The following is a 14,337-nucleotide window of genomic DNA, read 5'->3' on the forward strand; positions in this document are numbered from 1 at the left end:
CTCTTCTTCTTTCTTTTTTGTGGTGCAGAAAAAGCCCTCGCCCGGATGTTGGAGCCGAAAATACAGCCTCAAAAGGCAAGGGAACAGTCTGCACTGATTCATCATTGCATCAATTGACCTCATTCCGATATTTGTTCTAATTGGCCAAAATACATAGACAACATGCATCTTCACGACTACGTGCAGCAGCCGGTGTCCAGCGAGAGCGAATCGCACGGGTTACTAAGATCGGCATCTCGGTGTTGACGAAACGCGACGCCGCCGCTTTGGCTGAATGTGGCTACTTTCGGCCTTCGGAACGGACTAGGGTCAATTGTCGTCAAAGAATCAATTTGATTGGTCGGTCACTATTAAAATGGAGCCGGAAGGTGTCAACAACGGATCCGGCTTCAGTTAATGTCCGTAGTTGAACTTCAGAACCACGCGTTCGCCTAAAGTAGAAATACAGACAAGCTATGAGCGCGCATGCCAAGTGGCAAGGTCGCGACTATATATTGAGAGCATGTCCTTCTCACGGAGCTCATCATCAAACTCAGCTCGACGCCGCTTTTCCGATTTTTCAAAAGAGAGAAAGAACATCGACTTCGACATGTCTCGCCCCGTGCAGAAAGTTGCTCTTCTCGGAGTAAGTTACTTCGCTATGCAATACCGTCCTCGATGAAGGAGAGACGTTAACGAAGAACAGGCTACCGGAAAACTTGGCTCTTATATCCTCAAAGCCCTCAAAAGTGAAGGCTTCACCGTGACAGCCGTGCAGCGGAATGGATCCAAGAACAACGCTCCTCCGGAGGCGGATGGTAGCATCAAGATCGATACTAGCAGCAAAGCCGAACTCACCTCCGCTTTCAAAGGCCAGGACGCCGTCGTGAAGTAAGCGCAACTCACTCATGACACTCCCACAAGCACCTCCTGACCCCCCTACAGCGCCATCGGCGACCCGCTCAACGTCGAAGACAACAAGGCCATGATCGACGCCGCCATCGCCGCCGGCGTCAAACGCATCGTGCCCTCGGAATACAGCACCAACCTCGAGAACCCGCTCTCGCGGCAGCTCCCCAACGTGCGCGCCAAGGTCGCCATCCGCGACTACATCACGTCCCTCCTCCCCCCGCGCAGCAGTACGTCCACCGCCACCACGACCTGGACGTCCATCAACAACGGGCCCTTCCTCGAGCTCGTCTACGGCTTCGGCGGCCTCGGGCCCGACCTCGCCGCGCGCAGGGCCGTCTACCACAACGGCGGCGCCCGCACCGTCGGCGCGTCGCGCATGGCCGACATCGGCAAGGCCGTCGCCCGCGTGCTGGCGCCCGAGCACTTCGACGCCGCGGCCAACACGCCCGTCTACATTTACTCGGCCGCCGTGTCGGAGCGCTACCTGACCCGGCTGTCGGCCGAGGTCACGGGCATCGACTTCGGCACCGTCGAGGATGGCCGCATCGCCGACGTCGATACCGAGGACATGTGCCGGAAGGCGGACGAGATGTTGGCCAAGGGGGATGCGTCGGCGATGCGGATGTACTATTTCCAGATGATGTATGGAAAGGGGCATGAGGGCGATACTACCCACATGGCTTGGAATGAGCGGTTGGGCTTGAAGACTATGAGCGAGGGAGAGATCAAGGACTTCATCAGGCAGACTGCGCGGGAGCTGAAGGTGTTGGAGTAAGAGGGCTGTGAGGGCGAGGCATTTGGGACCCGTGCCGCTGCTCTGTACCTATAGCCACGTCAGTTACTACTACGGCACATTTTGAGGTTGGAACCTGTTGTGGTAGTTCAATTGCATTTTCCACTGTGGAACTCGAATACTGGGGGAGAAATTTCACTGGGACGAGTCGGGACGTCATGGAGGATGGAAGATAGCAAACAACAGCCATAATGATATTGGAATAATGGCGAAAAATACGTATTGCACTGCGGATTTACGGTTCGGCTAGTCGCTAAAAGGGCCCCAAAGACGTAGCGTACCCCAATTTTCTTCCTCCTTCCTCCCCAAACGTCTAAAGCAAAAACCCCCATTTTCTGACTAGGTGGAAGAAAGAGGCTTCTGTTGCATCGTCTGCTTGAAGACCTGGAGGGCAAGCTCAGGCTGGTAGTACGGGACCTCGTGTCCGGCCTCGAAAACGCGCAGGAACGAGAAGTTGTCGACCGTCTTGAAGGTGCCGCCCTCGGTGCCGCCGACAGTGTAGGGCTCGAGCGAGGCAGCACGGAACTCGGACTGGCCATCGAATTCGACCACCTGGGCAACGTCGTAGTTGCCCATCCAGTTACAGATCCAGTCGGCGTCGCCGGCCCAGACGACGGTTGTCAGGCCGGACTGGACGACGGAGCTGAGCTCGGGCAGGAAGGAGCGCGGGTTGTCACCGGTGGAAGAGAACTTGTAGTAAGCATCATTCGGGCACTCGGCGTAGGTGGACCGCGCACCGATGGCCTTGACGACGTCATCGCGGGCAAGGTAGTCGGCATATGTCTCCGGCGGGTCGGTGACGCTGGCTCCAATGCGGACGTCATAAACGTTGAAGTCGGCCTCCTCGGTCAGAGGGCCCTCGATGCCGTTGTAGCACTTGTTGTCCGCGTTGACACAGGCCGTGTTGGTGCCCGTGCTCTCGCAGGTCTGGATGGCAGGCAGGCAGGTCTTCTCGTAAGTGTTGTAATAGGAAGTGGCCTCGCTCTGGCTGATGATTTGCTTGTAGCTGTTGTTGACGCTGAAGTCGATGTAGGCTTTCTCCTGCAGCTCGGCGTCGATCCAGCCGTTGTTGACGCCAAGTGCGATCAGGTTGATGTTTTGGCCGTCGACACTGCCATTGGCGACGCCCTTGTTCTGATCCTGGATATAGTGAGCGAATTCAGGGCCGTAGTGACCGCCATACTGGAGAGAGAGTCAGTTGTTGGCCCTGAAACAAGCGGAAATGGACTCACGGATTCAGTGAAGATGCCGAAATCCCTGCTTTCATACTGAGGGAAAGCATCATAGAAGGCCTGGATGAGCTTCCACACGTAAGGAGCAGCAGTCACGGTGGAAGTGACGTCGTCTGTCCCGTAAGAGAAGCCAACGCCGATCGGCTGATCGATGTAGATCACTTTGATAAAATCAGCACCGGGGATATCTATCACGTGAGGGTGTGCATACTGTTGGCGTACGAGTTCCAGCTGTATTCATTCAACGACGGCTCAGTGGCACCGTCGACGAAATGGCAGGGACCGTTCTCCTGGAAGAGACCAATCATGCTGGAGCATCCAGGGCCACCGTTGAACCTGTTGCCGTTTCATTAGCAAATCCTGCGTTTCGAAATACGGAAAACGTTGGTAGTTACCATGCGGCAAGCGGCGCAGTGGTCGGGTTCTCTCTCGCCTCAAACAGCCAGAACCTGCGTGTTTCGTCAGTGTTTCGAGTTTCTTCCAGCGCGGGGGTAGCAGTTACGTACCACATGTTCATGTTGGTGCCAACCGAGAGGTAGCCGGAGTACTGGTTGACGCCAGGAGTAGTCTCACAGATTCCGCTGTTGTTGACAAACTCCAGCTTCGCGCCAGTGGCGGCGTGCTCGAAGACGTTGTAGCGCACTCCATCCTTCTCAACCATGGACCGCTTGTCGACCTTTTCGGCGAAGGGAGCAGCCAGGGCCAGGTTGGCCACCGAGAGAAGCGAAGCCACGAAGGCGAACGAGGACCGCATCTTGCTGAATGGAGAACGAGGACGGACTTGCGGGCTGGGGAAGGAAACTCCTGGGAAACACGGCGTTATTTATGGCGGGACCACGGCCCAGCGGCTAAGTGGGAAACGAGGCATGATCTGCTGTATAGCGACCTAGACCTGACCAAGCAGGTGTCCGGGATGCGACAGGGAAACAGCTTCTAGAAGACAATGTGCCTCGTGATCGCAGCAGTGTTTACATTGAAGCGTTGGCCAAGGAGCGAATGAGAGGCTTTGTTGTGTCAAGCATTGCCAGGAGCGTAGGCGCCGAGACGGAGGTGTCGACCGAGTGCACCAATGGCCGAAGCGTACCGGCCGACGAAGAGTCGATGGCACAGACAGTTCAGGAGACACCAAGGCTCTTGGGCGTTGGCGATAAGCATTGCCACTAACGCGCACACCTTCCCGCTGCGGACTAGCGTGCCTTCCGCCGGACCTACACCTGATCCGCGCTCGTTCTTCCCCTCTCCATCTCTCCCCACCACCAACTTTCTTCACTTGTACCTGCCATTTGCGGGGCACGCGCCTTCCATGCTCGCTTGAGCTCGTAACGGCCGCCTCCGATCTCTTTCTTTCTCTCTGAAATTCTCAGCTCCTCGCTTGCTTCATTTCCAAAGCCCAATTTTGCTGGTTGCACTTGACCTTCAGCCCCACAAAATTCACTGGATCCTCCATCCTCTACGCGCACTTGGAGCCACCATCGAACAGTGCCTTGAAACAGAGGTTGCCTCTCTCTAGCTCCTGATCGAGCATGATGATGCCTCCCTGCAGCTGTTCAACACTTGCCTAGACGCTTGACGAAGCACCATCATTGGCTTTGCCATTCCAACGGTGGGGGTTACGTCAGCCGTCTTTCCACGAGAGTCGCTCACTAACCGGCGCGCAAAGCGATCCGACGGCCGTTGACAATATACCGTATTCATGGCACTCATATTTTGACGATTGCCGTAACACTCTACGCGACTGCACCCGGGCTGCGTCACGTCGAGTTGCCATCATCTGATGCCATGGTCATACTTGACCGATGTGCTGCCTGTACGAGGACACGATGCCCATTTGCGTATGAAGAGCAATGACAGGACTCGGTGTAATGAGCGTCCCGGTGGGAAGTTCGCCGTTGTCATTGTCGATGAGCTACATCACAGTGTCTTGAACGGCGCCGTGATCTGGTTGGAATCGACTTGAAAAATCCAGACCCAAGCGACACGCGAAGGAGGCCGTCGACAGGTCTGGAAGCAGCCTTGCTGCGTCTTGAATGAGATCGAGTCCCGGATGAAACCGGCAGGAAGGACGAGAAGCAAGGCTATTCCAGCGAGGTTCCGGACATAAGCCATTCGCCGGGTGTTCAGGCTTCACGGACACGGAGTCGGATCAGTTCAGCCAAGAAATGAGGGAGTAAGCGCCAATGCGTTGAAGTGAGGAAGTGCTCCATGAGGTGGTCTCTCGTCATCGTCAAAATACCGCACGAGAGGAGCGAGACTTCCTCTAAGTACTTTCGCGCCTGATCCGCTTGTCCGCGGCGTTCCTGAATTCAACTGCCGACGTGGCTCACTGGCATTTGTGGCTGGTCGACCCGAGCGGAAGGAGCCGTTGTCTTAACTTCTGCTCAGCAACTGGCCCTGGATATTCTACAACTTCCCTTTTGCGACATCTGGATATTGACTCTAGGATCGACTGATGGAAGGTCGTCCATGCTCCCTTTCTCAAGAAGGATACACGGCATGCCTCGCTTCGTTGACCGTGTGGAGATTGGCCCACTCTTTCTTCTATTCTTGTTCAGACGTCCATGGCTGCGCCATCTGTGTCGGAAGTCGGAGCCATTTGCGCTTGGCATAAGCACGTGGCGCAGTCATCTTTGTCACCACGTTCCTGCTTGGCCCAACAAACTCTGTGTCAGCGGATACAGAGACCTGTCGGTTCTTCTGGAGACAGCCAAGCGTCAGCACTGCGGCCTGGATTCGGCAGACCTGTTAATGTTTCATGTCGGCTGTCTGACGGGCTGCATGGGTATTCGCGCGTTGAGCAAAAGGTAGGGCGACGGCGACACATGACTGAATGGCTAATCCAGCCGTGTGTAGAGCATCGGGTCAAACGGATTAATTCGCATTCGCTTTTCGTCCGAGTCCCTTCTTAGAGTTACGCTTCATTTCGACACAATTTGCAGACCGTCGGATCGCGCCGATGAGGATAAGGGTCGGCATGCCGAACTGTCACGCTACGGGTGCGGCTTCCCGTGACTGGTTGCACAGCCAGATAACCTTCTCGGGACCGTGACCTGCGCCATCGTTGGATGGGATGACTTGCGTCCTCGAGGCTACACAGAATTTAAGCATGTCGCGTGGGGTGCTTACTGCTGTGCTACAGAATTACTGCTTCGGGCTACCTTTAGCGAACAGCGCACGTAATCGACATTGCTTTCTCTGCCACGCTTCGTGCCTTGAGCTGTCCCGCAGCGGAATCAAAAGCAAAACCTGGTCGTCGGTGTTACCTACCGACGCGGACTTGTCTAATCAGACAGCTGGGCAGGGATGGCCCGAAATAGAAGTGGTATCTGAGTGGATCGCTCGGCATCTCCGGCCGCAACCGGGATGGCTCGGCCTGTGCTCTGACAGCAGGGCTTCACGAGAAGGGCCTGACAGGTGGAGTGATCATAGGCTCTGCAAAGTCAGCCCCAAGTCGAAGAGATCGGCACAGCAGCTAGATCCTTCGGGGCAATGCCGCTCAGCGACAGGCAGCAGACAGCGCTCGGCAATCCCAGCAGTATCGGGAATCCGGTCTGCCGGCTCCTCCCAGGCCGACAGACAAGAGATCTGACGCCGTCTTGGCTCGGCCGAGGTCGTACACACACGTTGTCGGCGTCAGCGCAGAGCCGAATCTGGCGAAGCTGCCGGCCGCCGACGGCTCGTCGTCAAGCCACGGCGCCGCTCACTCAGCTTTCCCCGCGCTGCTTGCCGTTTCGCGTGCTCCCACGCGAGCTGGCTGCACCGATCGTTGCAACAACTGCCGCTTTCACTGGACAGCCTTACCGGGACTTGCAATGCTCGGCGCCGCCAAGTTTGCAAAGAGGATCGCCTCGCCGCTTGACAAATGTGGGTGCCCAGCTCCTCCGGAGAATTCATGAGGGGCGCCGCGCCCTCCTCCCTGCGCCTGTCTCCCCTGTCCTTCTACATGCGCCACACGCTCGACTCGTGCCGCTGAGTGTGATCGCGACCGACTTCAAGTGTAGCACCGCATCGTCGGGCAGCGGCCCTTCCCTGATGCAGATGTCACACGCCGCCCAGCAGTGCTGATCCCCGCTGCCCTGTGCAAATATGCAGGCCAAGCCCGCCACACTGCATCGACAGGGGTACTGCCCACCGACTATGACAGCACTTTCAGGGCTTTTCCAACTGCTTGGCCACTCGTATGCCACCGTGAGGCCACCAAGTATCTACGTACTATCTTCCTTCCGCGAGGCAATGAAGCCTTCCATCGTCGCACTGTGCGGAGCCGAATGCTGTGTCGCCGACTCGCCGACTCGCCGACTCGAGAGGCTCCTAAGCTCGACGATGGTGTTGGATATAAAGTTGACGGGACTCTTGCCTATGGCTTGAATTGTCCTCACTACTCCAGCAAGCCCCTCGCTGCTTTCACCTTCTTTTGCAGTTCCAGGAGTGTCTCTATGTGCTAGGTGTGCTCATCTATCTTGTTCATCTGGTCCTCCCCCGACGCTGTATTCCAAACCCGTCTCTTGTCCTCTTTTTGGCACAATCCCGCCTCTATTAAGCCTAATTGAAGCGCCTACCTTGTAATACCGCAACGACATAATGCACCTTACACAACTGCTCCCGACGTTTGGGCTACTGGCTGTCGCCGCCAACGCTGCTCCCACCGGTCCAGACTATGGCCCACCAACAGGCTTTGACGGTTCTACCGCCGGGCTAGGAGACTGGGCTAAGAATGCCTTCGACGTAGCTAAAGGTGGTCTACTGACTGAGGGGTCTTGTACTCCCGACAAGTTGGTCGTCCGTAAAGAATGGTGAGCATTCATCCATTCTTAAACTTTCTCCACTCTCAAGCCTTGCACATAAATCTTCTTACATGATATCCGCCTCCACCTCATCGAGCTTTGGCTAACGCACACCACAGGGGCGCCCTCAGTGCTGAAGAGCGCATCTCCTACACGAACGCTGTGCAATGCCTACAAAGCAAGCCGGCGCGCACGCCCTCCAGCCTTGCACCCGGAGCCAAATCGCACTTCGACGACTGGGTTGTAGCACACATCAACCAAACCTTCATCCAGCACTATACCGTAAGTCGTATCTCCCCCTCCTTTCAACTTCACCAATCTTCCGTGTGCCTCTATCTCTCTCCATTCTCTCGCTAACAGAAACGCATAGGCCACTTTCCTCAGCTGGCACCGCTGGTACATTTGGGAGTACGAACAAGCCCTTCGCAATGAATGCGGCTACATCGGCCGACAGCCCTACTGGGATTGGACCAAGACCGCCGAGACGGGCCTCGAGAACTCGCCCATCTTCGATGGCTCGGCCACTTCTCTCGGCGGCAACGGCGAGTACGTCCACCAAACCGGCGAAGTCGTGATCGGCAACGTCGGCGAGCACCCGGTGCTCCTCGCGCCCGGCAGCGGCGGCGGCTGCGTCAAGAAAGGGCCGTTTTCCAACTACACGGTCAACCTGGGCCCGCTGAGCCTGTCGCTGGTCAACGGCAGCGCCGTCGGCAGCTCGCTGACCGAGGACAAGAGCGACGACTTTTCGTGGAACCCGCGCTGCCTCAAGCGCGACCTGAGCGACGCCGTCAACAAGCGCCACGCCAACGCGACGGGCGTGCTGAGCCTGCTGCGCAACACCAAGGACGTGTACGACTTCCAGATGACGATGCAGTCCTACCCGGGCCAGGGCGAGCTTGGCGTGCACGGCGGCGGGCATTACAGCATCGGTGGTGACCCGGGTAGGGACTTCTACGTCTCGCCGGGAGAGCCTGCGTAAGTTTTCCCTCTACCGTCTCGAATGGAAACGCGGTTGCTAACAATCGAAACAGGTTCTACTTGCACCACACCATGGTCGACCGCACCTGGTGGCTGTGGCAGATGCAGAACCCGGCGGAGCGCACACAAGGACCCAAGGCTCTCATGGGCACCGGCACCTTCCTGAACAGCCCGGCCAGCCCCAACGTCACCTACGACGACTGGACGGATCTGGGCTTCGTGACCGACAAGAAGCTCCAGATCAAGGACCTGATGAAGACGACTGCGGGGCCGTTCTGTTACGTGTACGAGTAGAGGCGTGGCCGGTTCTGGTCTGATCCTTTCCCCTTTCCTTTGTCTTGGGGGGTTTGGTCTCTTCTAATTCATCGTTCGCTTTGGATGTTCGTTCCTAGCATGACCGTAATGATATCAAGGACACGAGAAATTGCATGGCAATATGCCAACGGAGTGGGCTGTAAAGAAATAGATGGCGAAAAGGAAAGGCAGCACCATTCGTTAAAATCATACTCACTGCATTAATGTCAATAAAACGCAATGTTGTCACGCAGTCTCGATTCAGCTTACGCCCTGGGTATTTTTACACGCAAGGAACGCGCCTGTGATTCGCCCCAGAAACCTACCACTCAACCCACCTTCTCCTTCCTCAGATCGTTCATGACCATATACCTTCCGATCCCGATCCACCCCCACCGGAACCACACCATCTGGCTCTTGTGCGCCTCGACCATGGCCGCCTGCGCCGTCCTCACCTGCCGCACGCCGCTGACAAACATCAGCGGCGACGGGAAGCTCCCCGCCTCCTTCTTGCGCCACTGCAGCAGCACGCTCAGCACCGTCAGCGGCGCGTCCAGCACACTAACATACTTGCGCGCGATGTTGACCGACGTCAGCGTGTACAGCTTGACGGGGCAGTCCCAGCCGGCGTGGCGCCGCATGAGCTCCCTGAGGAAGGCGTGGGCGCCGTGGTAGAGCGAGCGGTGGTTGGGGTGGTTCGACACGCCGCCCGCGTCGAAGGTGACGATGGCGTCGACGGTCGCCTCCGGGGCGCGCGTCGCGGGCGTGGTGCTGATGTTGGGCGCGAAGGCTTTGGCGAGGAGGGCCGAGAGGTGCTTGGGGGACCAGGTTGCGGTCATGGAGTCCGGGAAGTTGCTGTTTGTTGTAGTGGTGGAGATTAGCATGTGTGTGTATGTGTGTGTATACAGGTCATAGGTGGGTGGGTGGGTGAGAAAACACGCACCTGTCTTCAATGACGAGCATGTCGTCTTCGCTCCGCAGACCCAGCAGCATCCCGCTCTTCAGCAGCTCCTGCTTGCGCGTCTCGCCCAGGCCGTCGGCGTCGCCTGCATTGTTTCCCCCCCGTCAGCATTGCCAATGGTTGCTGCCATGTGCGTATAGCTCCACTCACCGCTCGACAGGCACAGTATCTTGAGATGGTTCCCCAGTTCCGGACGCGTCAGGGCCTGGATCGTGGGCGCGAAGAACATGGCCTCGTCGTCCGGGTGCGCGATCAGCAGCGCGATGCGCTTGCCCTCGAGGGTCGGCAGCGAGCGGCTCATCTGCACCGTGTAGATCCACAGCGCGGCGGCGAGGATGGGGAAGGCGGCCCAGGTAAGCCACGACATTCTGGAGAGAGGCTGTTTCTTGCGCGGAAAAGACGGGTGAGCTCAGCGCTCAATGGCTGGAAGGGGAAGGGCGGAGGAGGAGGAGGATGGCGGTGGTGATGACCTTCATGATTATATGTTTTAGCGAGGGGAAGCGGCGCGGAGAATTGGTGTGGACTAGGTCTGGGGAGCTTGTCGTAGCTCCGGCTGAATGGGAACGCTGGTCGTCTGGTTGGACCCTGGAGACGGCATCAGTCGGCGTCCCGATCGTCGGGCGCGTTTCTGGCGGTGGTCTGCACTGGCACTAGTGGCCGCGGGGGAGAGCTCGTGTGAAGCTGCTATTCATAGCTCCAGCTTGGAGAAAAAGCTCACCACCCCATCAATCCCCCTTTAAATCGCCGCCGGTGCCTACGTAACCTTCCACGCCACGCCTCCGAAGCCACCCACCATGGCAGACGACCAACCGCAACCCCGCAACCGCAAGGAACGCCGCGCTGCCGCCAAAGCCTCGGGCACGCCTCTGTCCTCCGCCAAAGCACCCAAGTCCACCACCACCGCCCCGGCCGCATCCAAACTCGACTTCTCCCAATCCTCCCCAGCGCACGACGATGCCGTCACCGAAAACGACCTCGGAATTCCCATGGCGATGCCCGACTTCTCCGGGCCGAAGGGCAAGACGCTCTACGACCTGGCCGAGGAGCGCATGCGCGAGCTGGCCCGGACCGGCCGGGACGTGTCGAGCCTGGAGGGCGAACAGGTCGACTTCCCCGTCGACGGCAAGGGGCAGGCCGTGCGGGTGTCGGGGTCGCCCGACGAGGAGGACTTCGGCCCCGTCGCCGAGGCGCTGCTGTACGCCTTCACGCTGACGTCGCTGCACTTCACGCTCGACGTGCTCGTCCACAACCAGTACCGCGAGCAGACCGACTGGCGCGAGATCTGGGGCCGCGCCGCGCAGGTCATGCCCATCTTGTGGCTGGTCGTGTACATGTCCAAGACGCCGACGGCGATGCGCTTTCCCATGCTGAGGCAGTGGGTCTTCTTCGCGACGGCGGTGGCGGCCGGCTGCTACTGTGTGTATGTGGGGAACATGTTTGGGTATTATGCCGTCATGAAACAGGCGCCACCGGTCGGCGTGCTGTGGATATGGACGGTGGTGGAGCTGCAGTTGGCTTACGCTGCCTCCAGCGTGCTTGCTGTGCTTGGCTATACATGGTGGAACAAATTTGGGCTGTTCTGATTAGGGAATGGTTGAATACTGCATTGCGAAGGCGTTGGATGGGATATGGCATAACTACGGTAGTGGGCCTGAGGCGGCGACCTCGGGAAAATTCACGTCACACCATGACAGAAGTGAGGAAATCCAACTTGTTTTCAGATCTGCTGTCTAGCCTACGACTTGTTCTTCATCTCGCGGAGCACTGCCATAACCTCGACAGGATCGGTCTTGCCGACAGCCTTCTGGACCTCGGGATCCTGCGGAGACATTAGCGTGTGAACTAGGCATCGATTTAACGACGACTTACCGTGACTCTCATGAAAACGTTGTGCTCCTTCTCGTCCCCAATTGTGAACTTGCCCTGGGTCTGCTTGTTCTGTTGCGAAAAGGTGTCTAGCTTCTGGATGGCGGCATTTTGAATGACCTTCTTTCCGAAACCAACATTGCCCTTCGTGTACTCGTGTCCGGGGAACACCTTCGTATCATCGGGCAACGCAGCAAGGGTCTCGTTCAGAGCCTTGTGCATTTCCTCGGCGGTGCCCTCGAAAAAGCGTCCGCATCCGCCAATGAAAAGGGTGTCACCCGTAAAGACGGCTTTGTCACTGCCATCCTCGAAGAAGTAGCAAATGCTGTCCTGAGTGTGGCACGGAGTGTGCAGCGCCGTCACCTTTATGCCATCGCCGATGGTAAAGGTTTCCTTGTGGCCGGGAGTCGTCGTCTTGTGGGCGCAGTCCTTACCGCCGACGATGGGCAGCTTGTAGTGCTTCAGGATCTCGCCGTTGCCGCCAGCATGGTCGTGGTGGTGGTGTGTATTGATGATCTTCGAGAGCTTGATAGCTCCGCTCTCGGTCTGCTGCTGGAGCACGGGAAGCACCCTGGAGGAAAGCCCAATCAGCGACTGCTTATTCGAAGCGTGGGTGGGACCTACTCGGGCGGGTTTGCGGGGTCAATGATCACAGCATCCTTGGTCTTGTCGTCGGAAACGAGGTAGGCGTAGTTGTTGCCAGAGCCCTCCCCTAGCGCGCCGACGGTTAGAAGACCGAGCACCTTGGTGGTGGCGTGGACTTACACATCGGAATCGATTGGATATGCATGGCGCGTGCGGTCGACAGCTATTCCACCGTCAGTAAGAGCTCGAGCGACTGATGTACGGAGCAGCCTACTCTCGAGGTCAATCGGAGGGAAGATTGGTACGGTGCGCGCTTCAGGACAGTTGCGAGAAGACTCATGAGGAGCAGAACAGCAGCAATTGCGTACGAGCGTGCGGAGAGCATCGTCGAGCGCGAAGCTTCCGCCCCGCTTTGGCCATTACTGTGCAAGCTCCATCCGACGTCATCCGGCAATTGCCTTGACTCCGCCTCTCCTCCGCAACACGTGATCCAAAATTTCACCCGTCGCGACACCTTCCCATCCCATTGTTCAACACCAGCTACATCAGCAACCACCGCACAAACAATTCGCCTTCCCCCGCCCTCCGGCTACCGCAATGTCGCTCCTCCCGAACCTCGCCCTCCCCGGCCAACCGCTCGGCGCCGCCAACAAGTACGCGCCAGGCCCCGGCATCCACCTCCAAGACGCGCAGCTGTGCGCGTCGCTGCTCGGGCCCGTCAACGAGACGAAGCCACTGAAGCGTTCCGCCGCCGGAGCCTCCACGACGACCTCGTCCATGCCCGCGCTCTCGGTCGCGCGTCCCCAGACACACGGCGCCTCGGCGGCGGCGGCCGTGTACGCGAGCGTCGGCGCCTCAAACGTCCTGCCCGAGGTCGACTCGGTCGTGCTGGCGCGCGTGACGCGCCTGACGCCGCGCCAGGCGACGGTCGAGATACTGGTCGTCGGCGAGACGGTGTGCAGGGAGGGCTTCCAGGGTGTCATCAGGCGGGAGGACGTGCGGGCGACGGAGAAGGACCGGGTTAAGATTGGGGACATGTTCAGGGTGGGGGACATCGTGAGGGGCGTTGTGGTGAGTTGATACTGTCTCGATGGCAAATTGGGTGGTTTGCGAATGGGAGAAGACTGATTCGGATGGCAGATTTCCCTGGGAGATCAGCAGAATTACTACCTCTCCACGGCGACGAACGAGCTCGGCGTCGTCATGGCGAGAAGTGAGGCTGAAAACCAGATGTACCCGATCAGCTGGAAGGAGTTTAGGGATCCGAAGACGGGCATGACGGAGAGCAGGAAGGTTGCGAAGCCTTTCTGAGCTCATGGGCCGAGTCTACCAACGAGTGATCAGGCATTCTCTACTCGCCTCGGGGCAGGCCAGTTGACATCCCACTTACCCCGTGGATATCCGAGTCTATGATGTGTTCGATGTATCAGGCCTCATGTAACCATGGACGGCAAGCAGTCCAGGATGATGGCTGCCATCTTTGAAGACCTCAGCTACAGGTGGTCATGAGGACAGCGAAGGCGGGCTACAACCTCGAACTATATCCACGCGGCAACAAAACACCAAGCACCTATCGCTCATGCCGACGTGCTGATTGGGGGAAAAGCGCGATGGAACTCGGAGAAGCGTAAACAGCATACCGAAGTTTTATGGTCACAAGATAACTTGCAATGTTACACCATGGAACACAATTCTTAGTCCCAGGTTTTCGAAGTTGAGCTTTGACTTGTGACCTGTTCACCGTACCAAAAAAGGAGGCTCGGGTCACAACGCAGCCGTTTAGCTGACACCTGCGCTGCCACGACCAGAATCATGGCTACCTTCAGCCTTGCCTCAGTCCGTACAACGGTAGCTAGGTCGGGTTACGTGGACACTGTTCAAAAAGACTCAGCTTGCCTCGATTCGACTACTCATTTTCTCTAAATCAGCTACACTAAAACACTTTGGACAGCCTTA

The 14,337-nt window shown here is 57.7% G+C and overlaps 7 protein-coding genes across 7 annotated transcripts; 4 read left to right on the forward strand and 3 right to left on the reverse strand.

The window, feature by feature from the left end:
* Positions 1-589: 589 nt before the first annotated feature.
* SLS55_001838 (uncharacterized protein) lies at positions 590-1,666 on the forward strand (the record flags this gene model as incomplete). Its single annotated transcript, XM_066773326.1, has 3 exons — positions 590-625; positions 686-870; positions 925-1,666. The coding sequence occupies 3 exons, from the start codon at positions 590-592 to the stop codon at positions 1,664-1,666; spliced, it is 963 nt and encodes a 320-aa protein (XP_066635893.1).
* A 357-nt stretch (positions 1,667-2,023) lies between these two features.
* On the reverse strand, positions 2,024-3,670 carry SLS55_001839 (uncharacterized protein; the record flags this gene model as incomplete). Its single annotated transcript, XM_066773327.1, has 4 exons — positions 2,024-2,866; positions 2,917-3,077; positions 3,128-3,252; positions 3,312-3,670. 4 exons carry the CDS (start codon positions 3,668-3,670, stop codon positions 2,024-2,026), a joined length of 1,488 nt encoding a protein of 495 aa, XP_066635894.1.
* Positions 3,671-7,494: 3,824 nt separating this feature from the next.
* On the forward strand, positions 7,495-8,969 carry SLS55_001840 (uncharacterized protein; the record flags this gene model as incomplete). The annotated part of the gene is made up of 4 exons (XM_066773328.1): positions 7,495-7,706; positions 7,817-7,979; positions 8,068-8,672; positions 8,729-8,969. The coding sequence occupies 4 exons, from the start codon at positions 7,495-7,497 to the stop codon at positions 8,967-8,969; spliced, it is 1,221 nt and encodes a 406-aa protein (XP_066635895.1).
* Positions 8,970-9,298: 329 nt separating this feature from the next.
* GPI12 (N-acetylglucosaminyl-phosphatidylinositol de-N-acetylase) lies at positions 9,299-10,297 on the reverse strand (the record flags this gene model as incomplete). The annotated part of the gene is made up of 3 exons (XM_066773329.1): positions 9,299-9,824; positions 9,913-10,015; positions 10,081-10,297. The coding sequence occupies 3 exons, from the start codon at positions 10,295-10,297 to the stop codon at positions 9,299-9,301; spliced, it is 846 nt and encodes a 281-aa protein (XP_066635896.1).
* A 427-nt stretch (positions 10,298-10,724) lies between these two features.
* Positions 10,725-11,513, forward strand: SLS55_001842 (uncharacterized protein; the record flags this gene model as incomplete). Its single annotated transcript, XM_066773330.1, has 1 exon — positions 10,725-11,513. One exon carries the CDS (start codon positions 10,725-10,727, stop codon positions 11,511-11,513), a length of 789 nt encoding a protein of 262 aa, XP_066635897.1.
* A 152-nt stretch (positions 11,514-11,665) lies between these two features.
* GLO2 (Cytoplasmic glyoxalase II) lies at positions 11,666-12,586 on the reverse strand (the record flags this gene model as incomplete). The annotated part of the gene is made up of 4 exons (XM_066773331.1): positions 11,666-11,749; positions 11,800-12,367; positions 12,421-12,508; positions 12,562-12,586. 4 exons carry the CDS (start codon positions 12,584-12,586, stop codon positions 11,666-11,668), a joined length of 765 nt encoding a protein of 254 aa, XP_066635898.1.
* Positions 12,587-12,978: 392 nt separating this feature from the next.
* Positions 12,979-13,692, forward strand: CSL4 (exosome 3'->5 exonuclease subunit ski4 (Csl4); the record flags this gene model as incomplete). Its single annotated transcript, XM_066773332.1, has 2 exons — positions 12,979-13,452; positions 13,522-13,692. The coding sequence occupies 2 exons, from the start codon at positions 12,979-12,981 to the stop codon at positions 13,690-13,692; spliced, it is 645 nt and encodes a 214-aa protein (XP_066635899.1).
* Positions 13,693-14,337: the final 645 nt, after the last annotated feature.

Source organism: Diplodia seriata, assembly GCF_021436955.1.
Source record: "Diplodia seriata strain FDS-637 chromosome Unknown scaffold_2, whole genome shotgun sequence".
NCBI classification, from domain to species: Eukaryota; Fungi; Ascomycota; class Dothideomycetes; order Botryosphaeriales; family Botryosphaeriaceae; genus Diplodia; species Diplodia seriata.